Below are 16357 nucleotides of genomic sequence, written 5' to 3'. Positions count from 1 at the left end.
AAGCTTATAGTGTAGACAAATCTGCAAACTTTCTTTAAGCGTGGCTTCTATTCATGCGCTTGTATTACTGCCCATCTTTTCCTCATCCTGGGTCTTACTTCCTTCAGCCAGTCAGGTGGCAATGCGAGGGCTACTGACATTCTACAGATGATCTCCATTACACGGAGTTAGAATTAAGGACAAGGTGCAACACAAAGCCTTTTGCTTCATTCCCTTTCTCCCTGAATCCCTAAAGTTTAGCACCCACCGTAACAAAGTAGCTTTAGCGCTTGGTGAACACAATGATCTGAAACAGGTAAGTTTAATTGTCGGGTTTGACTCCCCACAAACATCCTGGTTGGCAGTCAATTCATTGTTATTGAGCATTTCTACAGCACTGCTTGCATTCTTTTTCAATATTATTATTACATCATGCTGTATGCTAATATAATTTTACATTTATTCAAGAACCTTTGTTTTTGACAGACTCTCGCATGTAGAGCCCTGGGGTGCCAGCTCAGTAGTTAAGTTGCATTTGAGGGAGTTGAGAAACTGGATTCAGAGAAATTGTTCGCTGAGTTTGTTAAATAAAATACTACATGATGACTTTTTAAAAGTTTTCACTAATGTTTTGAGCAGGTCACTTTAATTCAGACTAACTGCCAATAAAACAGGAAACTTAGTGATGCCATCTTAAGAGATGAACTGGGTGGTATTTGATGAAGATAAAAGATTGTTTGAAATTACTGTTGTTTTTGTAATACTGTGGATTGCAGAGTAAGGTTGATGTGTTGGATAATAAGCACGAGGGTCTTAATCAGTGCCATGCAAGATTCTGTTTAAAAAGGACTAATGTGGGACTTTTTTGTGCCTCCAATGTTACCTTATGTTAACATTGGAGGCACAAAAGTAACAACTTAAATATTTGAAAAGAATTAAATACCTTTAAAGTATATTGAAGCAGCCCAGTGTCTCTAATAGAGTTGTAGACTGTCATTTAAGATATCCAGGTTTGAATCTGTTATCTTGACTGATTTAGAAAGAATGATATTTGGTGGTTGTACTGGTCCAGTTTCAAAATATTCTAATCCAAGACATTTTGCAAGAGTCTACGTAGATTTGTATTATTACAATGAAAGATGTACCACAGGAGGCTCTTAAAGCAATATATATAGTAGATCTACCCCTTTTTTTTGGCAGAAAATGGAGATTGCAGTATCTTAGTTTATTCTGCAGGTCCAATGGCCTCAATTAATTATATTCCAAACATTTTTGCTGGCCATTACTCAAATAAATGTGTGACCGACCTCGGATCTGTAAAATTTGACTTTCTGGTTAATTGACTGAGAGGTGCACTCTGGCTTTTCCTCAGGGTTGAAGGTCAAAACCGATGTCTACTGGATCAGCTGTTCCAATCCAGCCCCATGCAAATGTTGATGCATTCCTGGGGAGCCGCTGCAAATATTGGTACATGCTTGAGGAAGTTCTGTTCTAGCTTCCAAAAAAAGGTCCGCTACCCAAAGAAAAACAGCATTATCACGATAGGATGTGTGTTAATTAGTATTCAGAAATAATGTACGAGTACATCAATGGATAGAGGAAAATATGTAGAATGCAGAGACAATGGGCCCAAGTTTCCACAAGAACAAAAACGGGTGCCCCTCCGAGCTGGGCGCCCGTTTTTCGCGCATAAAATGGCGCCTAAAAAAATCCTCGGTATTCTCCACCTACCTGCAGGTCCTCTGGCCCTCGGCGCAGTCAGCACGAGCTGTGGGGGGGCGGAGCCAGGTCCCGGCGCTGAAAACAGTGCCGGGACCTCTGCACATGCGCGCTACAGTGGGCACGCAAGTGCAGTAGCTCCAGGCGCCGAACTGTGTGGGAGGGGCCCGAAGCACGCAGCCCCTAGCCCGGGCCGAATGGCCTCACTGGGGCTGCGTGAATAAGGCTCCTCCCACGGCCAGCTCCTGCTCCCCGCCCCCGACAAGACCCGACACTCGCCGCCCCCCCCCCCCCAGCCGACCAGACCCGACACCCGCCTCCCCCCCGCCCCCCCCCGCCGACCAGACCCGACACCCGCCTCCCCCCCGCCGACCAGACCCGACACCCGCCTTCCCCCCCCCCCCCCCCCCCGAGACCCGAACCCCACTCCCCCCCCCCCCCCGACCCGAGACCCGCGCTCCTGTTCCCCGACCCGACGCCCCCCCCTCTCTTCCTCCACCCCCTCTCTCTTCCTCTCCCTCCCTCCCCTCTCTCTCTTCCTCTCCCTCCCTCCCCTCTCTCTCCCTCCCCCCCCTCTCTCTCTCTCCCTCCCCCCCTCTCTCTCTCTCCCTCCCCCCCCTCTCTCTCTCCCTCCCCCCCCTCTCTCTCTCCCTCCCCCCCTCTCTCTCTCCCTCCCCCCCTCTCTCTCTCCCTCCCCCCCCTCTCTCTCTCCCTCCCCCCCTCTCTCTCTCCCTCCCCCCCCCCCCCCTCTCTCTCTCCCTCCCCCCCCTCTCTCTCTCCCTCCCCCCCCCCTCTCTCTCTCCCTCCCCCCCCCCCCTCTCTCTCTCCCTCCCCCCCCTCTCTCTCTCCCTCCCCCCCCCTCTCTCTCTCCCCCCCCCTCTCTCTCTCCCCCCCCTCTCTCTCTCTCTCCCTCCCCCCCCTCTCTCTCTCTCTCCCTCCCCCCCCTCTCTCTCTCTCTCCCTCCCCCCCTCTCCCTCCCCCCCTCTCCCTCCCCCCCCTCTCCCTCCCCCCCTCTCCCTCCCCCCCTCTCCCTCCCCCCCCTCTCCCTCCCCCCCCTCTCCCTCCCCCCCCTCTCCCTCCCCCCCCTCTCCCTCCCCCCCCTCTCCCTCCCCCCCCTCTCCCTCCCCCCCCTCTCCCTCCCCCCCCTCTCCCTCCCCCCCCTCTCCCTCCCCCCCCTCTCCCTCCCCCCCCTCTCCCTCCCCCCCCTCTCCCTCCCCCCCCTCTCCCTCCCCCCCCCTCTCCCTCCCCCCCCCTCTCCCTCCCCCCCCCTCTCCCTCCCCCCCCCTCTCCCTCCCCCCCCCCTCTCCCTCCCCCCCCCTCTCCCTCCCCCCCCCTCGCTCTCCCCCTCGCTCTCCCCCTCGCTCTCCCCCTCGCTCTCCCCCTCGCTCTCCCCCTCCCCCCCCCCCCCCCCTCTCTCTCCCCCTCCCACTCAGCGGCACGAACGGCTGCAGAATTCTCCCTGGCTGAAGCACTTTCACACAGGTAGGAAGATGGTTTATTTAATCTTTTCTTGGCTTATAAATGTTTATTCAGGTTGGATTTATTTGTAGAAGTACAAATAAGGATTTATTGTCGAATTTAATGAGTTCCCCCCCCCCCCCCACCTCGTTCTGGACGCCTAATTTGTAACCTGCGCCTGGTTTTTTAATGTGTAGAACAGGTTTTTTCAGTTCTACAAAAATCTTCACTGGCTCCATTCTACTTTAGTTTGGAGTACATTTTCACTGTGGAAACTTTCAAATCAGGCGTCAGTGGCCGGACACGCCCCCTTTTGAAGAAAAAATTCTGTTCGAAACTCGAACTGTTCTACCTGACTCGAACTGCAGAAAAAAAAATGTGGAGAATTGCGATTTCTAAAATAGTCCGTTCTCCACCAGTTGCTCCTAAAAATCAGGCGCGAATCATGTGGAAACTTGGGCCCAGTGTGACCACAGCAAATAGAAATCTGATGGCCTCAAGGATATCCATTTGAAGCCTGCTTTCTATAACAAGGATGCTAGTGGAGGTACGTTGGTGTATGTGTTGGGAGGTAAAGGGATCCAAATTACAAAAGGAAATTGGCAAACACTGCTAGCTGGTTCTGCAGCCATCCAGAGCGTTCTCATTTTTGTTGTCCTACTACGTACGCTTAAATTTTCCTTTTTCTTTACACGCTATACTGTGACGTTTTACACTTACAAAATGTTCTGGGCAGAAGCTGAGAAACTGCCATCCATATGCAAGCCTTGTGCAGTTCTCTGATAAGATTTTGAACATGTCAACAGACAGCTCAGTGCATCTTGGAAAAACTGTGCTGGCTTGGAGATATGTTTTGGATTATTGTGAATCTTCAAACTAATCAGTGAAAACCAACAAAAGAAATGCCATGGACATATATAGATGTTAAATTAGAAATAATAGATCACATCAATGGACTTCAACATTTGGGGGGTGGGGGGGGAAGAAATTAAAATTTTTGTAATGCATCTCAGCCAGCAGAAAATAAAATATTTCAGATATTAGATGGATAGATTTCCTTTAATCACATGACACAGGAACAGCTGCATTACATTGCATTATATGACAGTCTACACCACTCTGACATGAGTTTTGTTTGGGGGGGGGGGAGGGGGGGAAATGGCGTATACATCTTACATCTTCACAGTTTGCACAGTAGTCCCTGTATCCTCAATAGTTTCACCTTCATAATGCTGCAGATCTTCTCCTGTAATGTACTTCATGGCATGTGTCTGCGGTTGCACATTGTGTAAAATGGGGGATTCGTAGTGCTAGAAATCTTGTTGCAAGTCTCAAACTTAATTTTCTGTTCTATAGAATGCTGAAGTAGCGAAGGCAGTGGGAATGTGCAGTTATAACCAGCTGGTGGAGAAGATTATCTTCTGTAAACAGTCAGAGAACAGTGAACTAGTCAGTGAAGGTAAGGACGAATGACATTTTCTGGTTTTCTTCAATAGTAGTAAATACTAAGAAAGGAAACTGCTGCATTGCTTATCAAGGGAAGTATTGTCAAGAGATTCAAAATGTAGTCTTGAGCTCAATGCACTTACAACCATGCAATAATTAATGGTTAGTAAAGAAGAAGCAAATACTGTAATGAAAAGATCCCCAAATCTATAAGCCTGACCGTTGCTAACCATTGTAATAAAAGTTTAGTTTTGTGCTGCTGATTAACTCTAGCAGCATAGCAAACATGATGTTTTTTAGCATTCCCTGTGTGCCTTGTTCAGAATTGATGGTACTATGAGAGAATTTCTGGTTGTAAGCGCCACCAAATATATCAAAGTCTTTGATTCGTTCTGCACTAGGTAATCTCTCTAGCATTTTAAAAGTGGGCAGGGAACGGGCAGTAATCGCTGCTTCAACCATTAACCAGTGAGTGAGTCGCATGCAGTTTCTGAACCCTGTCAGCTGGGAACAAATAAGATCAAAATGCAACAGTTAGAGGCTGTATGACAAGTCGTCGTAACTTAAAATGTAGTTTCTTTTCACTGAAAATGGACTCTGCTTTTAGTGTTGAGACTTCAATCAGCACAAAATGATGCAAATTCTACGAGTTGACAGATTTAAAAAAATTTAAATTTACAAGGCTAACTGTGCCTTGGTGCAGTAGCACCCAAGATTGTGCTCGTGATTTCCCACGCGTTTGATGTCAGTTGAGTCATAAGGAGCAAACGCTGAGGTTAGCTGCTTTCCAACGGGAATGGAAAATCTACCAATGAGTAGCTTCAAGCGGTGCATTTTTTATTTAGTGGACAATTATCTTCTGTCCTTTTGGACATGAATTTGTGCAAGTGCTGGGAGGAAACGGGTTTGCAGAATATAAATTGAAGAAAATAAAAATGTACCACAGGCAAAACAAGCAGATGTATTGTTTTCTGCGACTCGACTGACAAACTTGTTAATTTATTTAATTTCTTGCTCTCCGTTTGGGTTATCACTGTATTCTATCTGAATTTGCACCTCAAACCAAAAGTTAATTCACACACATTTAGTAGCATTTTATTATTGGTGTGAATGCAAGATGTTATAGAGCTTCTTTAAAGTTGTACCCAAGCTACGACTTAAGGGTACCTCACCCATAAAAGAAAAATAATTTGGGTTCTGGTTGTGCTTTGCACTTCTTTTTGTGGCTGGAGTGATCCTGCACATTTATTGTGTTACACTATTTGTGCATTTCATTTTTGAACAAGTGACGTAATTTATTGTTGTAAATGAAGTGACTTATATTTAACACAGGTTTTTCTGCAGTACAGATAATCTATCAAATTACCATTCCATTGTGTCGCATATTATTTGTAGATTTTTATCAGTTTGACAATAGAAGAATGGCACAGCCAATATTGAACCTTAATTTCTGTTAGAAAATTGCTTTCTTGACAAGACCTAATTTATCTTAAGGCATCCCTTTCCCCTTTATTTGGATCTTTCACAGCGAGTTAATACTAGGTGACAAGATAGGCAGGTGATATACTCCCAGGCCTGTCTGTTTAGACCAGAGTACATGGAGTTGTGTGCAACTGATGTAGGTTAAAGCTCTGCTTTGGATTTTTTCCCTTTTTCCATATCAAAAGGGTCTGATTTCCATGCCCTTGATAACATATCTTGTAATTGGATACCTGTTACATGGATGACTATAACGATGAATTGTGTACTAATGCTTGTGATACCGGGGATTTAGCATGCTGCACTCCCAGTGTGTGAACAGTATTGTCGAGAAGGGGATCAGACAAGCTTGTATGAATAATTAATTTTTCCACTTGAACTTATTCACATTAGGTGTATAGTTTTGTTGTCCCTATTCATTACTATCGAAACTAGTTTGATTTTAAATTTTAATTTTTGGCTTTAACCATGTTCTTAGCATTTTAAATACCAATCTGTGCATCAATGGTCTAGTCCAACCATTAGTAATACTACTGTACTCTGCATGCTTTGAAGGGTCTTCAACTATCCTCGCTTTGTAAGCCTAAAACAGTATCTTTTCAAAATATGGTATGTATCTGAGCATACTTAATTAACGACTTATTTTACATGAATATTGTTAAATGAATACTAAAAGAGCATTTTGAGCTGCCGAATTTATAGACTGTAGTAATGCTTCAACAGTGATGTAGAAACGCAAGTAGCCGTAATAAAGTGAAATATTGCTACCTGAGTTTCTTGTTTTTAAATTAGAACAGTACTGGGCCCACCTGGTTTTCCATGTCCATCCAGCAGTTTGGAAACATGATCTCCCCACTGATCCTATCATCTTACTTCAAAGAAGCTCACTTTACTTTAGGATTGAAAATAATTTGAGACTTCTGCAAAAATTGATGCATTTTGCACTATATTTCATAATGTATGGAGATTGTCTTGTTGACTGCCATCAGTCTTGTGTGTTATCCCACTCTAATCTCTACTTTGAGATACTCGGAAGCCATTTTAGACTTCAAAAATTGTGATTGATGTTTTTCATAATTTCAAATATTTTGCCAGACATTTCCAGTTTTGCTCAGAACCTTTTTGGAGGGAAAGGGGAGCTGTGAGAAGTGTCTGGGTGAGAACAGAATTAACTAAGATTGTGTCTCTCTTTGGAAGTGCCAATATTCCTTTCGGTTTACTTTTTAAGTGAAATGGGTTCACTTAGGAAGCATTAACTCTTAAAATAGGCAAGAATAGGCGCAGACCATTAACATTCCCTCTCGGAGATCATTGAATTCCTAGCTTGCAATGTGCTTGAAATGAGTTCAGACTAATGTTTGTATTTAGCTGGAATAATCTGAATGACTTTTTATGTGTCCTTAGGGTATGTTGCAGAACAGTTTTTGAACAGCACGGCAACCCAACTGACATACCATGGGTTATGCGAACTGATTTCCACGGTAGAAGAAGGAGAATTGTGCGTGTTCTTCAGAAATAACCATTTTAGTACTATGACAAAACACAAGGTATTCCTTCAAATTTTCAAATATTTCTTTTAAGACTCAGTACTCTATATTCTAAATTATTGCCTGTTGAAGTAGGACAAGCTTATACTAAAATGGACTGCCCTTCGAATACAAACTAAGAACTAGCAGAACACAAAATATGAACTGTTACTTAATCCTTGTTGCAGAAAATATTTCTCATGAAACACTAAGCGAATGGACATATTTCTTTTGTCAAAGTGCTCATTTACACAGGAAATTGAGTTATATTTGGATGAAGTGGACTCTGAACTTACTAAGTGCATCTTTGATCAAAATCAAATTTAATTTAGTGTGCATTATTGTAAATGATATAGGATGAGTTGGCCTCCAATGTCTGCCACGGTAATATTTACCCAAAGGCATTTGCAGATGGGTCATATTCTCGATTTGTGATTAGGTTGATGTTCACTCAACTCTTTAAAGACAATGCAAGCGGAGCTGAAGGAAAATCTACCAGATTGTGTACTTCAGTGCCCAGCTTAAGACTTGCATACTATTCCTGAAGGGACAATAATATGTAATATATTTGTCACAAGCAATACATTCCTGAGTACGCAGCATGTTCTGCTCTTGAAATTCTGGCCTAATGACACCTCTGTAGCTGGACTTTTTCTGCAGGGATAGTAGATGGGGTGTGAGCTGTAGTGCAAAAATCCCTGTCTTCTTTCTCCAGACCATCCAATCGGTGAGGCTGATAGAACAGGTAGCCAACCTGCTCCCAGTCCTCCACTTGTACTATTGCAGATCAGCACTTGGAACAGTCTTTCTCGGAGCCTCGTAACCAAAGATCCGGTGAGCTCACAAACTCCTTCGAGTGAGTGGTTGAAGCCCTCGCCCTCTTCTTCCCCCAACTCCATACTGCGATTTGCTGCTCAGTGTGCATTGCCACCATGACTACAATAGTGGAGGCTCAGTCTTTGGGTATATTCAAGATAGAGATCGATAAATCTTTGGATATGGGGATAGTGCAGGAAAGTAGAGTTCAGGTAGAAGATCAGCCATGATCTTATTAAATGTCGGAGCAGGCTCAAGGGACCGAATGGCCTACTCCTGCTCCTAATTCGTATGTTCTTATCCCAGCTGATACCATCCAAACGAAGTTTAAATTTAATTAAAAAGATGGGGGAGGGGAAATTGGTTAATAGCCTTGACATTCAGGCAGTCGTACAGCTGTCTGAGGCATTGGAATTTTACACTAGGAAATTGTGGATGGGTTCATGACTGGGGTTTCCTGCAGTGTGAAATGAATTTTGAAGAACAAGGAATTCTCTCAATTATCAAAAAACAGATTAATTGGTCATTTGTTTCATTGCATTTTATAGGACCTTGCTGAACACAAAAGTGGTATATATTGTGTTCAGCGAAGTCCGAGGAAATGCAATGCAATGAGATGAATGAATGACGAACTAATTAATCTGTTTTTGATAGCTGAGGAAGGACTCCCTCCTCCTCTGTGAATACAATTGTGGGATCTTCAATGTCTACTAACTGGGCAGAAAGTGCTCTGGTTTAATGTCTCATCTGAAGGATAGTGCCTCTGGCAATGCAGCACTCCCAGGACTGCACTAAGGTGTCAGCATAGATAATACACTCCAGTCCTAGACTGGGGTTTGAGTATACAACTTTCTAACTGAGGGTCATGAGTGCTACTAAACTGGCATTTGGGAGCAGATCACCTATTCATTCTCTTGACTGGGGAATGGTGTATGAAGTGGACTTTTTTTTTTAAGAAACTCTGTTTACATTTTTTTTCCCTTTTTTATAAAAAATAATCTTTCAGGATAAGATCGACAGTGGAGTTTCTGGATTGGTTATAAGGCTTGGTTTTATTCTTGGTCTCTGTATACAGTACTTGTTTATTACTGGATTGATGACCACTACTGCCATTTACCTGCTTATGAGCAGGCTGGAGAGTTGGGATGTGATGGCTTGGAATGGAGCCAAACCTTCCCGGTCTCCTAGGCTCATGTTCACTCTGTCTCAGTCAAGCTCCTAACAAGAATACTTGTTCATGAAAAATCAGGTTGAGTTCTTCCTTTTTAAAGGATCCCCAAGATTCCTCTGTGGATGTTCTTATTTACACTGTCCAACATGATTCACAATATGCTTTTTAAAAACTTTACGCTCCCCTCCTCTGACTTATTAGAGTGGGATTACAGATGTGCCAGTGTCGATCAAGAACTGAATGCAAGTGACAATTCTTTATGCCCAAATCAAGGCAATGAGGCTTTTCAACAGTGCTGGAGGGAGAGGGCAAGTAGGAAAATCAGCTGAGCCCAATCTTATCCACGCACAGGCACTTTCCAGCAAGTCTCACTTGAAAGCAGTCAGGAGTGCGGGAGCCCTGCTTGTGTATCTCCCTCTCTAACCATCGGTGCATTGAGGCCAGTTGCAGCACCCCTCTGCACGAGTTGACAGCAAATCTTGGCTGAATTAACCAAATGGGCTGTTCGCTCGTTATTTTAAATTTTGAAAGTCATGAAGTTTCAGAATAAAATCAGATTGATGTGCTTGCGAGGGACTGCACTATTATTGTGACACAGATACGAATAGCAGTTCAAAACTTCTACCCAGAAATTTGGCGAATAAGAAGGAAAAGAATCAATAAAAGGGTATACGTCAGAAATCTGAGGCAAGGGGAGGCTGTATAGACATAAATATGTTGCAATATATTTTAAGATGGGGTAGAAAGATTTCATTGTTTGAGGAATATAGTATTGTACGTGTCAGCTTGGTTCTGTTCGTAGCACTTTCAGCTCTGAGTCAGAAGATTGTAGTCATAATCTAACTTGACTCTTCAGTGAATTATTAAGGGGATGCTATCTTCAATGTGAAATTAAATTATCGTTGTCTGTCTGCACAGGTGGACATAAAAGATCTCACAGCATTATTTAAAGATGCTGAGGGAGTTTTCCTGGCGTCCTGGCTAACCTTTCCCACTCAACCAAACCACCATAAACAGATTGTCTAGATTTTATTTATTTGCTGTAATAGAAACAGAAAATGCTGGAAATTTCAGCAGGTCAGGCAGCATCTGTGGAGAGGAAGCAGACCCGAAACATTAACTCTGCTTCCTCTCCACAGATGCTGCCTGACCTGCTGAGATTTCCAGCATTTTCTGTTTTTATTCCAGCATCCGCAGTATTTTGCTTTTGTGATTTATTTGCTGTTTGTGCAACCTGTCTGCAATTAGTTGCCACGTTAGCATACATAAGTGACTATACTTCAAAACTAATCCATTGGTGGTGAAGTGTGTCATGTTCTAAGCCATTGATAGAGGTATATAAATGCAGCTTGCTCATATGCAATGTGTTCTTTTGGCCCTTTGGTAAATGCTTTGTTTAGCAGGTTTAACAGTTACAGGTTTTCCGCTAGTGACGTTTACATGTCTGTGTTCATTTGTTCTTCTCTACTACTTGATCAGATGTCACAAGATTCTCTAGCGGTGTTGTACAAGTGAAAAGTTTTAACAGCCATGTTCTACTTAGAATCCTAAATGTATACAGCACAGAAGAGGCTGTTTGGCCCATTGTGTCTGTGCTAGAGTAATCCAAAGCTAGTTACATTGCCTTGTCCTTTCCCCATGTCTCTGTATCTTTCTCTGCTTCAAATGTTTATTCTTTACTTAAAAATGCAGTTGTCTGTCTCAATTACTCCATGTGGCAAAGGGAGACTTCATGTTTCAACAACTCTGCATTAAAGAAAATTCTCCTTGCCCTTCTCAGACTTCCTGATACCTGTAGTTTGACATTGTCACCACTTCAACAGTGATTCTCCAACCAGAGCAAATAGATTTTCCCTCTTCATCCTATCAAAATCCTTCATGACTTTAAAAATAATTATGAAACCTCCTTTTAGCCTTTTTTGCTTCAGTGGGAGTAGTCCAAGTGGCTTGTGTTTCTCCTCCTAATGCACAGCAGGTCGATCAGCATCCATGAAGAGAAAGACAGATTAATCTAAAACAATGTGTATTTTCCTTTCTACTGATGCTAACTGGCCTTCTCTGTATTTCCAACATCTTCTGTTTTTATTTTTGATTTCAACATTTGCAGGTTTTTTTCCCCTTGTTCCACCTGAATAGAAGCTCGGTTTAGAACTCTGGTGCAGTTTTGCCTTTAACTTAACCAGAATTGCCTCAATAGACCGATGAAAGGCAAACCTATAAATCTTCAATTCCATCTGTTCTGAAAAATATGAGTAATTGCTTTTCCAGAAGAATAAGAATGTGAGCATTAAGGGTTTTTGAACCTGTGGTGGGTCCAATCAAATTACATTGGCCTTGTGCAAAAATGAAATAATCCTTGTAGGTTTCTTCTGAATAGTGACTTCTTGCTTTTGGCGATTTATTTCAAGTAAGTTGAGTAAAAACGAGTGTCTCCTTGCTTTTGATTTCTCAATCAGCTGACAGTTTGCCCGTCTGATCAGCACAAATAACATTCACTCCCATGGATTAAAGTGCTGTTGTTTATTTCGAATGGCAGACCACACCATATGGCAATGTAATCTTATGCACATCATAAAAGCAAATTTTAAGTTGATATTTTCCACAGGCTTGGCTCAAGTAGAGATTACCTCTACTGACTGGTATTAGAGTTTAACAAGTAGAGCCTGTTTTATTTCTATTTTGTGCATGTCCACTGAGTAGAAAATAAGAATAATAAATTGCTCTCGTCACTCATTTGCTTGTACATTAAGGAAGATGTGAGGGTATTGTTATCTGCATCAGTGAACAACAATTTCTCGTTAATGCAGAAAATTCTAGGAAACAGATGGGCTTTATTCATGAGGTTTTGAGGTCCAGCTGTGACCTATATTAGTTTCACCGGTAGGGTGATCAGGCAAATCACACTGAAAATTGTATATTTTAACTTTGGGTGTATTTTATAAAATGCTATCAGTTAAAATTTTATTTTTGAAGCATCAGTGCAAGAAACAGCTGGTCAGCCCAGGAGATGTTTTACAGAGTACCATTGTTATTCGTTAACCCAAGTTCTTGGCCTTTTAAAGAATGGTACAGATTTATATCAGATGTTAAAATAAAAACTATGTGTATTTTGCTTTCAAACTAGCATTTTTTATCTATGTGGGTATCTGGATTTCTGTGACATTCTGCATGTGTTTTAGTCAGGAAATTAGCCCAAGTTGTTAGACTCAACACGTTGCTGGGTAGGCTAACACTTTGAGGGATTGACATGATGTCAAGCTTGAGCAGTTTGTGTTACTGACATGAAATAAACTTTTTTATATGTTGCATGTTGAAGTTAATTTTCTACCATTTTGGAAAAGTCTCGAATTGAAATTCAGACAGCTCCCTATCCTGTCCTGTCCCCCCCACCCCTAAATGACTAGTATCATAGTATACAGAGTTTTATTTTTCTGAATGTTACAGGATAATGTGTTCTGTGTAAAGTGTAGGAGAAGATGGGCAGAGAAGGTTTTATTTGCTTTTGGAATTTGATGCCCAGCTTCAATATATTTAAGTTCATGGCGGATCCTATAAATTCATGGTCAGCATAATACTAAAATCAATGTTTGAACATAGAGAATAATTAATTTAAACTTTAAAAAGATCAGCTCGTTGAATTCTAAAGCAAAATATTGTGGATGCTGGAAATCTGAAATAAAAACAGAAAATGCTGGAAGTACTGACCCAGTCAGGCAGCATCTGTGGAGAGAGAGTTAACATTTCAGGTCTGATCGACCCGAAACGTTAACTCTGTTTCTCTCTCCACAGATACTGCCTGACCTGCTGAGTATTTCCAACATTTTCTGTTTTTATACGAGCTAGTTGAATTCTGTTGTATCCAGCTGTTGTGTATTTGAATTTAAGTGGTTGTGGTTGTTGGAAGTCAATGATCTCAGCCCCAGAACATTGCTGTAGGAGTTCCTCAGGGCACTGCCCACGGCTCAACCATCTTCAGCTCCTTCATCAATCACCTTCCCTCCATTTAAAAGGTCAGAAAAGGGGATGTTCACTGATGATTGCAAACTGTTCAGTTCCATTCGCAACTCCTCAGAAAATGAATATAAGAATTAGGAACAGTTCATGCCCGCATGCAGTAAGACCCAGACGACATTCTTTCTTGGGCTGATCAGTGGCAAGTAACATTTCGTGCCAGGCAAAGACTATCTCCAACAAGCAACAGTCTAACCACCTCCCCATAACGTTCAATGGTATTACCATCGCCAAATTCCCCCCTACCCCCCCCAATCAATATCCTGGGTGTCACCATTAACCAGAAACTTAACTGAACCAGCCACATAAATACTGTGGCAACAAGAGTGGATCAGAGGCTGGGTATTCTGTGGCGAGTGTCTCACTTCCTAACTTCCCAAAGCCTTTGCACCATCTGCAAGGCGCAAGTCAGGAGTGTGATGGAATACTCTCCACTTTGCTGGATGAGTGCAGCTCCAACAACACTCAAGAAGCACGACACCATCCACCACTTTTAACATTTACCGTGGCTGCAGTGTGCACCATCTACAAGATGCACGACAGCAACTCGCCAAGGTTTCTTCGTCAGCACCTGCCAAATCCGTGACCACTAGCATTTTGAAGGGCAAGGGCAGCAGGTGCTTACGAACACCATCACCTGCAAGTTCCCCTCCCAAGTTACACACCATCCTGACTTGGAAATATATCGCTGTTTCTTCTTCATCACTGGGTGAAAATCTGGAACTGCAACCCCCACCACCACCGCCCCCCTTCCCCCATCAGCACTGTTGGGAGTACCTTCATCACACAGACTGCAGCAGTTCAAGAAGGCGACTCACCACCACCTTCTCAAAGGCAATTGGAGATCGGCAATAAATGCTGGCCTTGCCAGCAACGCCCACATCCCGGAACGAATAAAAGAAACCTCAAAAAGCCAGGATTTCACAGATTGCTGCAAGTTTACAGTGGGGTTATCATTATGCACAAATAGGTTCACATACTGCTGTATATGCAATATGAATGTACTTTTTAGAAAATACTGCTCAGAACCCTTGAATCACGAGGAATAAGTTTTAATGAAATAACCAGTTGCACATGTTGCCAGTGAGTCTTTTAAAGTGCTCAACTACGACTGTGAATGTGATAAATTTTGCATAAAATTTATCACATTCACAGGGAGAGAGAAAACGGGTAATTATAGACCGGTTAGCCTGACATCAGTAGTGGGGAAAATGTTGGAATCAATCATTAAGGATGAAATAGCAGCGCATTTGGAAAGCAGTGACAGGATTGGACCAAGTCACATGGATTTATGAAGGGGAAATCCTGCTTGACGAATCTTCTGGAATTTTTTGAGGATGTAACTAGTAGAGTGGACAAGGGAGAACCAGTGGATGTGGTGTATTTGGACTTTCAAAAGGCTTTTGACAAGGTCCCACACGAGATTGGTGTGCAAAATCAAAGCGCATGGTATTGGGGGTAATGTACTGACGTGGATAGAGAACGAGTTGGCAGACAGGAAGCAGAGAGTCGGGATAAACGGGTCCCTTTCAGAATGGCAGGCAGTGACTAGTGGAGTGCCACAGGGCTCAGTGCTGGGACCTCAGCTCTTTACAAATATACATTAACGATTTCGATGAAGGAATTGAGTGTAATATCTCCAAGTTTGTGGATGACACTAAACTGGGTGGCAGTGTGAGCTGTGAGGAGGATGCTAAGAGGCTGCAGGGTGACTTGGACAGGTTAGGTGAGTGGCAAATGCATGGCAGATGCAGTATAATGTGGATAAATGTGAAATTATCCATATTGGGGGCAAAAACACAAAGGCAGAATATTATCTGGATGGCGGCAGATTAGGAAAAGGGGAGGTGCAACGAGGCCCTGGTGTCATGGTTCATCAATCACTGAAAGTGGGCATGCAGGTACAGCAGGCGGTGAATATGTTGGTCTTCATAGCTAGGGGATTTGAGTATAGGAGCAGGGAGGTCTTACTGCAGTTGTACAGGGCCTTCATGAGGCCTCACCTGGGATATTGTGTTCAGTTTTGGTCTCCTAATCTGAAGAAGGACGTTCTTGCTATTGAGGGAGTGCAGCAAAGGTTCACCATACTGATTCCAGGGATGGCTGGGCTGTCATATGATGAGAGACTGGATCAACTGGGCCTTTATTCACTGGAGTTTAGAAGGATGAGAGGGGATCTCATAGAAACGTATAAGATTCTGACGGGACTGGACAGGTTAGATGCGGGAAGAATGTTCCCGATGTTGGGGAAGTCCAGAACCAGGGGACATACTTAGGATAAGGGGTAGGCCATTTAGGACTGAGATGAGGAGAAACTTCTTCATTCAGAGAGTTGTTAACCTGTGGAATTCCCTGCCGCAGAGAGTTGTTGATGCCAGTTCATTCAAGAGGGAGTTAGATGTGGCCCTTGCAGCTAAAGGGATCAAGGGGTATGGAGAGAAAGCAGGAAAGGGGTACTGAAGTTGCATGATCAGCCATGATCTTATTGAATGGTGGTGCAGGCTCGAAGGGCCGAATGGCCTACTCCTGCACCTATTTTCTATGTGCTATGTGCTATAAGGTATGAAAATCATGTGAATTAAAAAAAAATGATAGTTTTTCAGCAAGCTGGACCATACAATAGAGGAAACCATTCTGAAATGATAAAACCATGAAAGAATTTCAAGTATTGTTAACCGGTATAACTTCTGTTCTGTTACTTAAAGCAGCAGTTGTTTAAAAGAGGTGTGGATTCACAGCTTTGACATTTTTT

At 43.0% G+C, this 16357-nt stretch overlaps 1 protein-coding gene across 1 annotated transcript in view; it reads left to right on the top strand.

Moving 5' to 3' along the window:
- LOC139241504 (ubiquitin carboxyl-terminal hydrolase MINDY-2-like) overlaps positions 1-7628 on the top strand; it is a gene marked incomplete at its 3' end in the record, with an annotated part of 40216 nt that extends 32588 nt beyond the window's left edge. Inside the window, exons 5-6 of the mRNA XM_070870032.1 lie at positions 4513-4615; positions 7486-7628. Of these exons, the coding sequence (XP_070726133.1) occupies positions 4513-4615; positions 7486-7628 (246 nt within the window). The remainder of the gene's footprint in view (positions 1-4512; positions 4616-7485) is intronic.
- Positions 7629-16357: the final 8729 nt, after the last annotated feature.

This window comes from Pristiophorus japonicus, unplaced genomic scaffold (genome assembly GCF_044704955.1).
Source record: "Pristiophorus japonicus isolate sPriJap1 unplaced genomic scaffold, sPriJap1.hap1 HAP1_SCAFFOLD_1095, whole genome shotgun sequence".
Classification (NCBI taxonomy): Eukaryota; Metazoa; Chordata; class Chondrichthyes; family Pristiophoridae; genus Pristiophorus; species Pristiophorus japonicus.
Note: the sequence above shows the minus strand (reverse complement) of the source record. Positions and strands in the feature narration are given on the sequence as shown.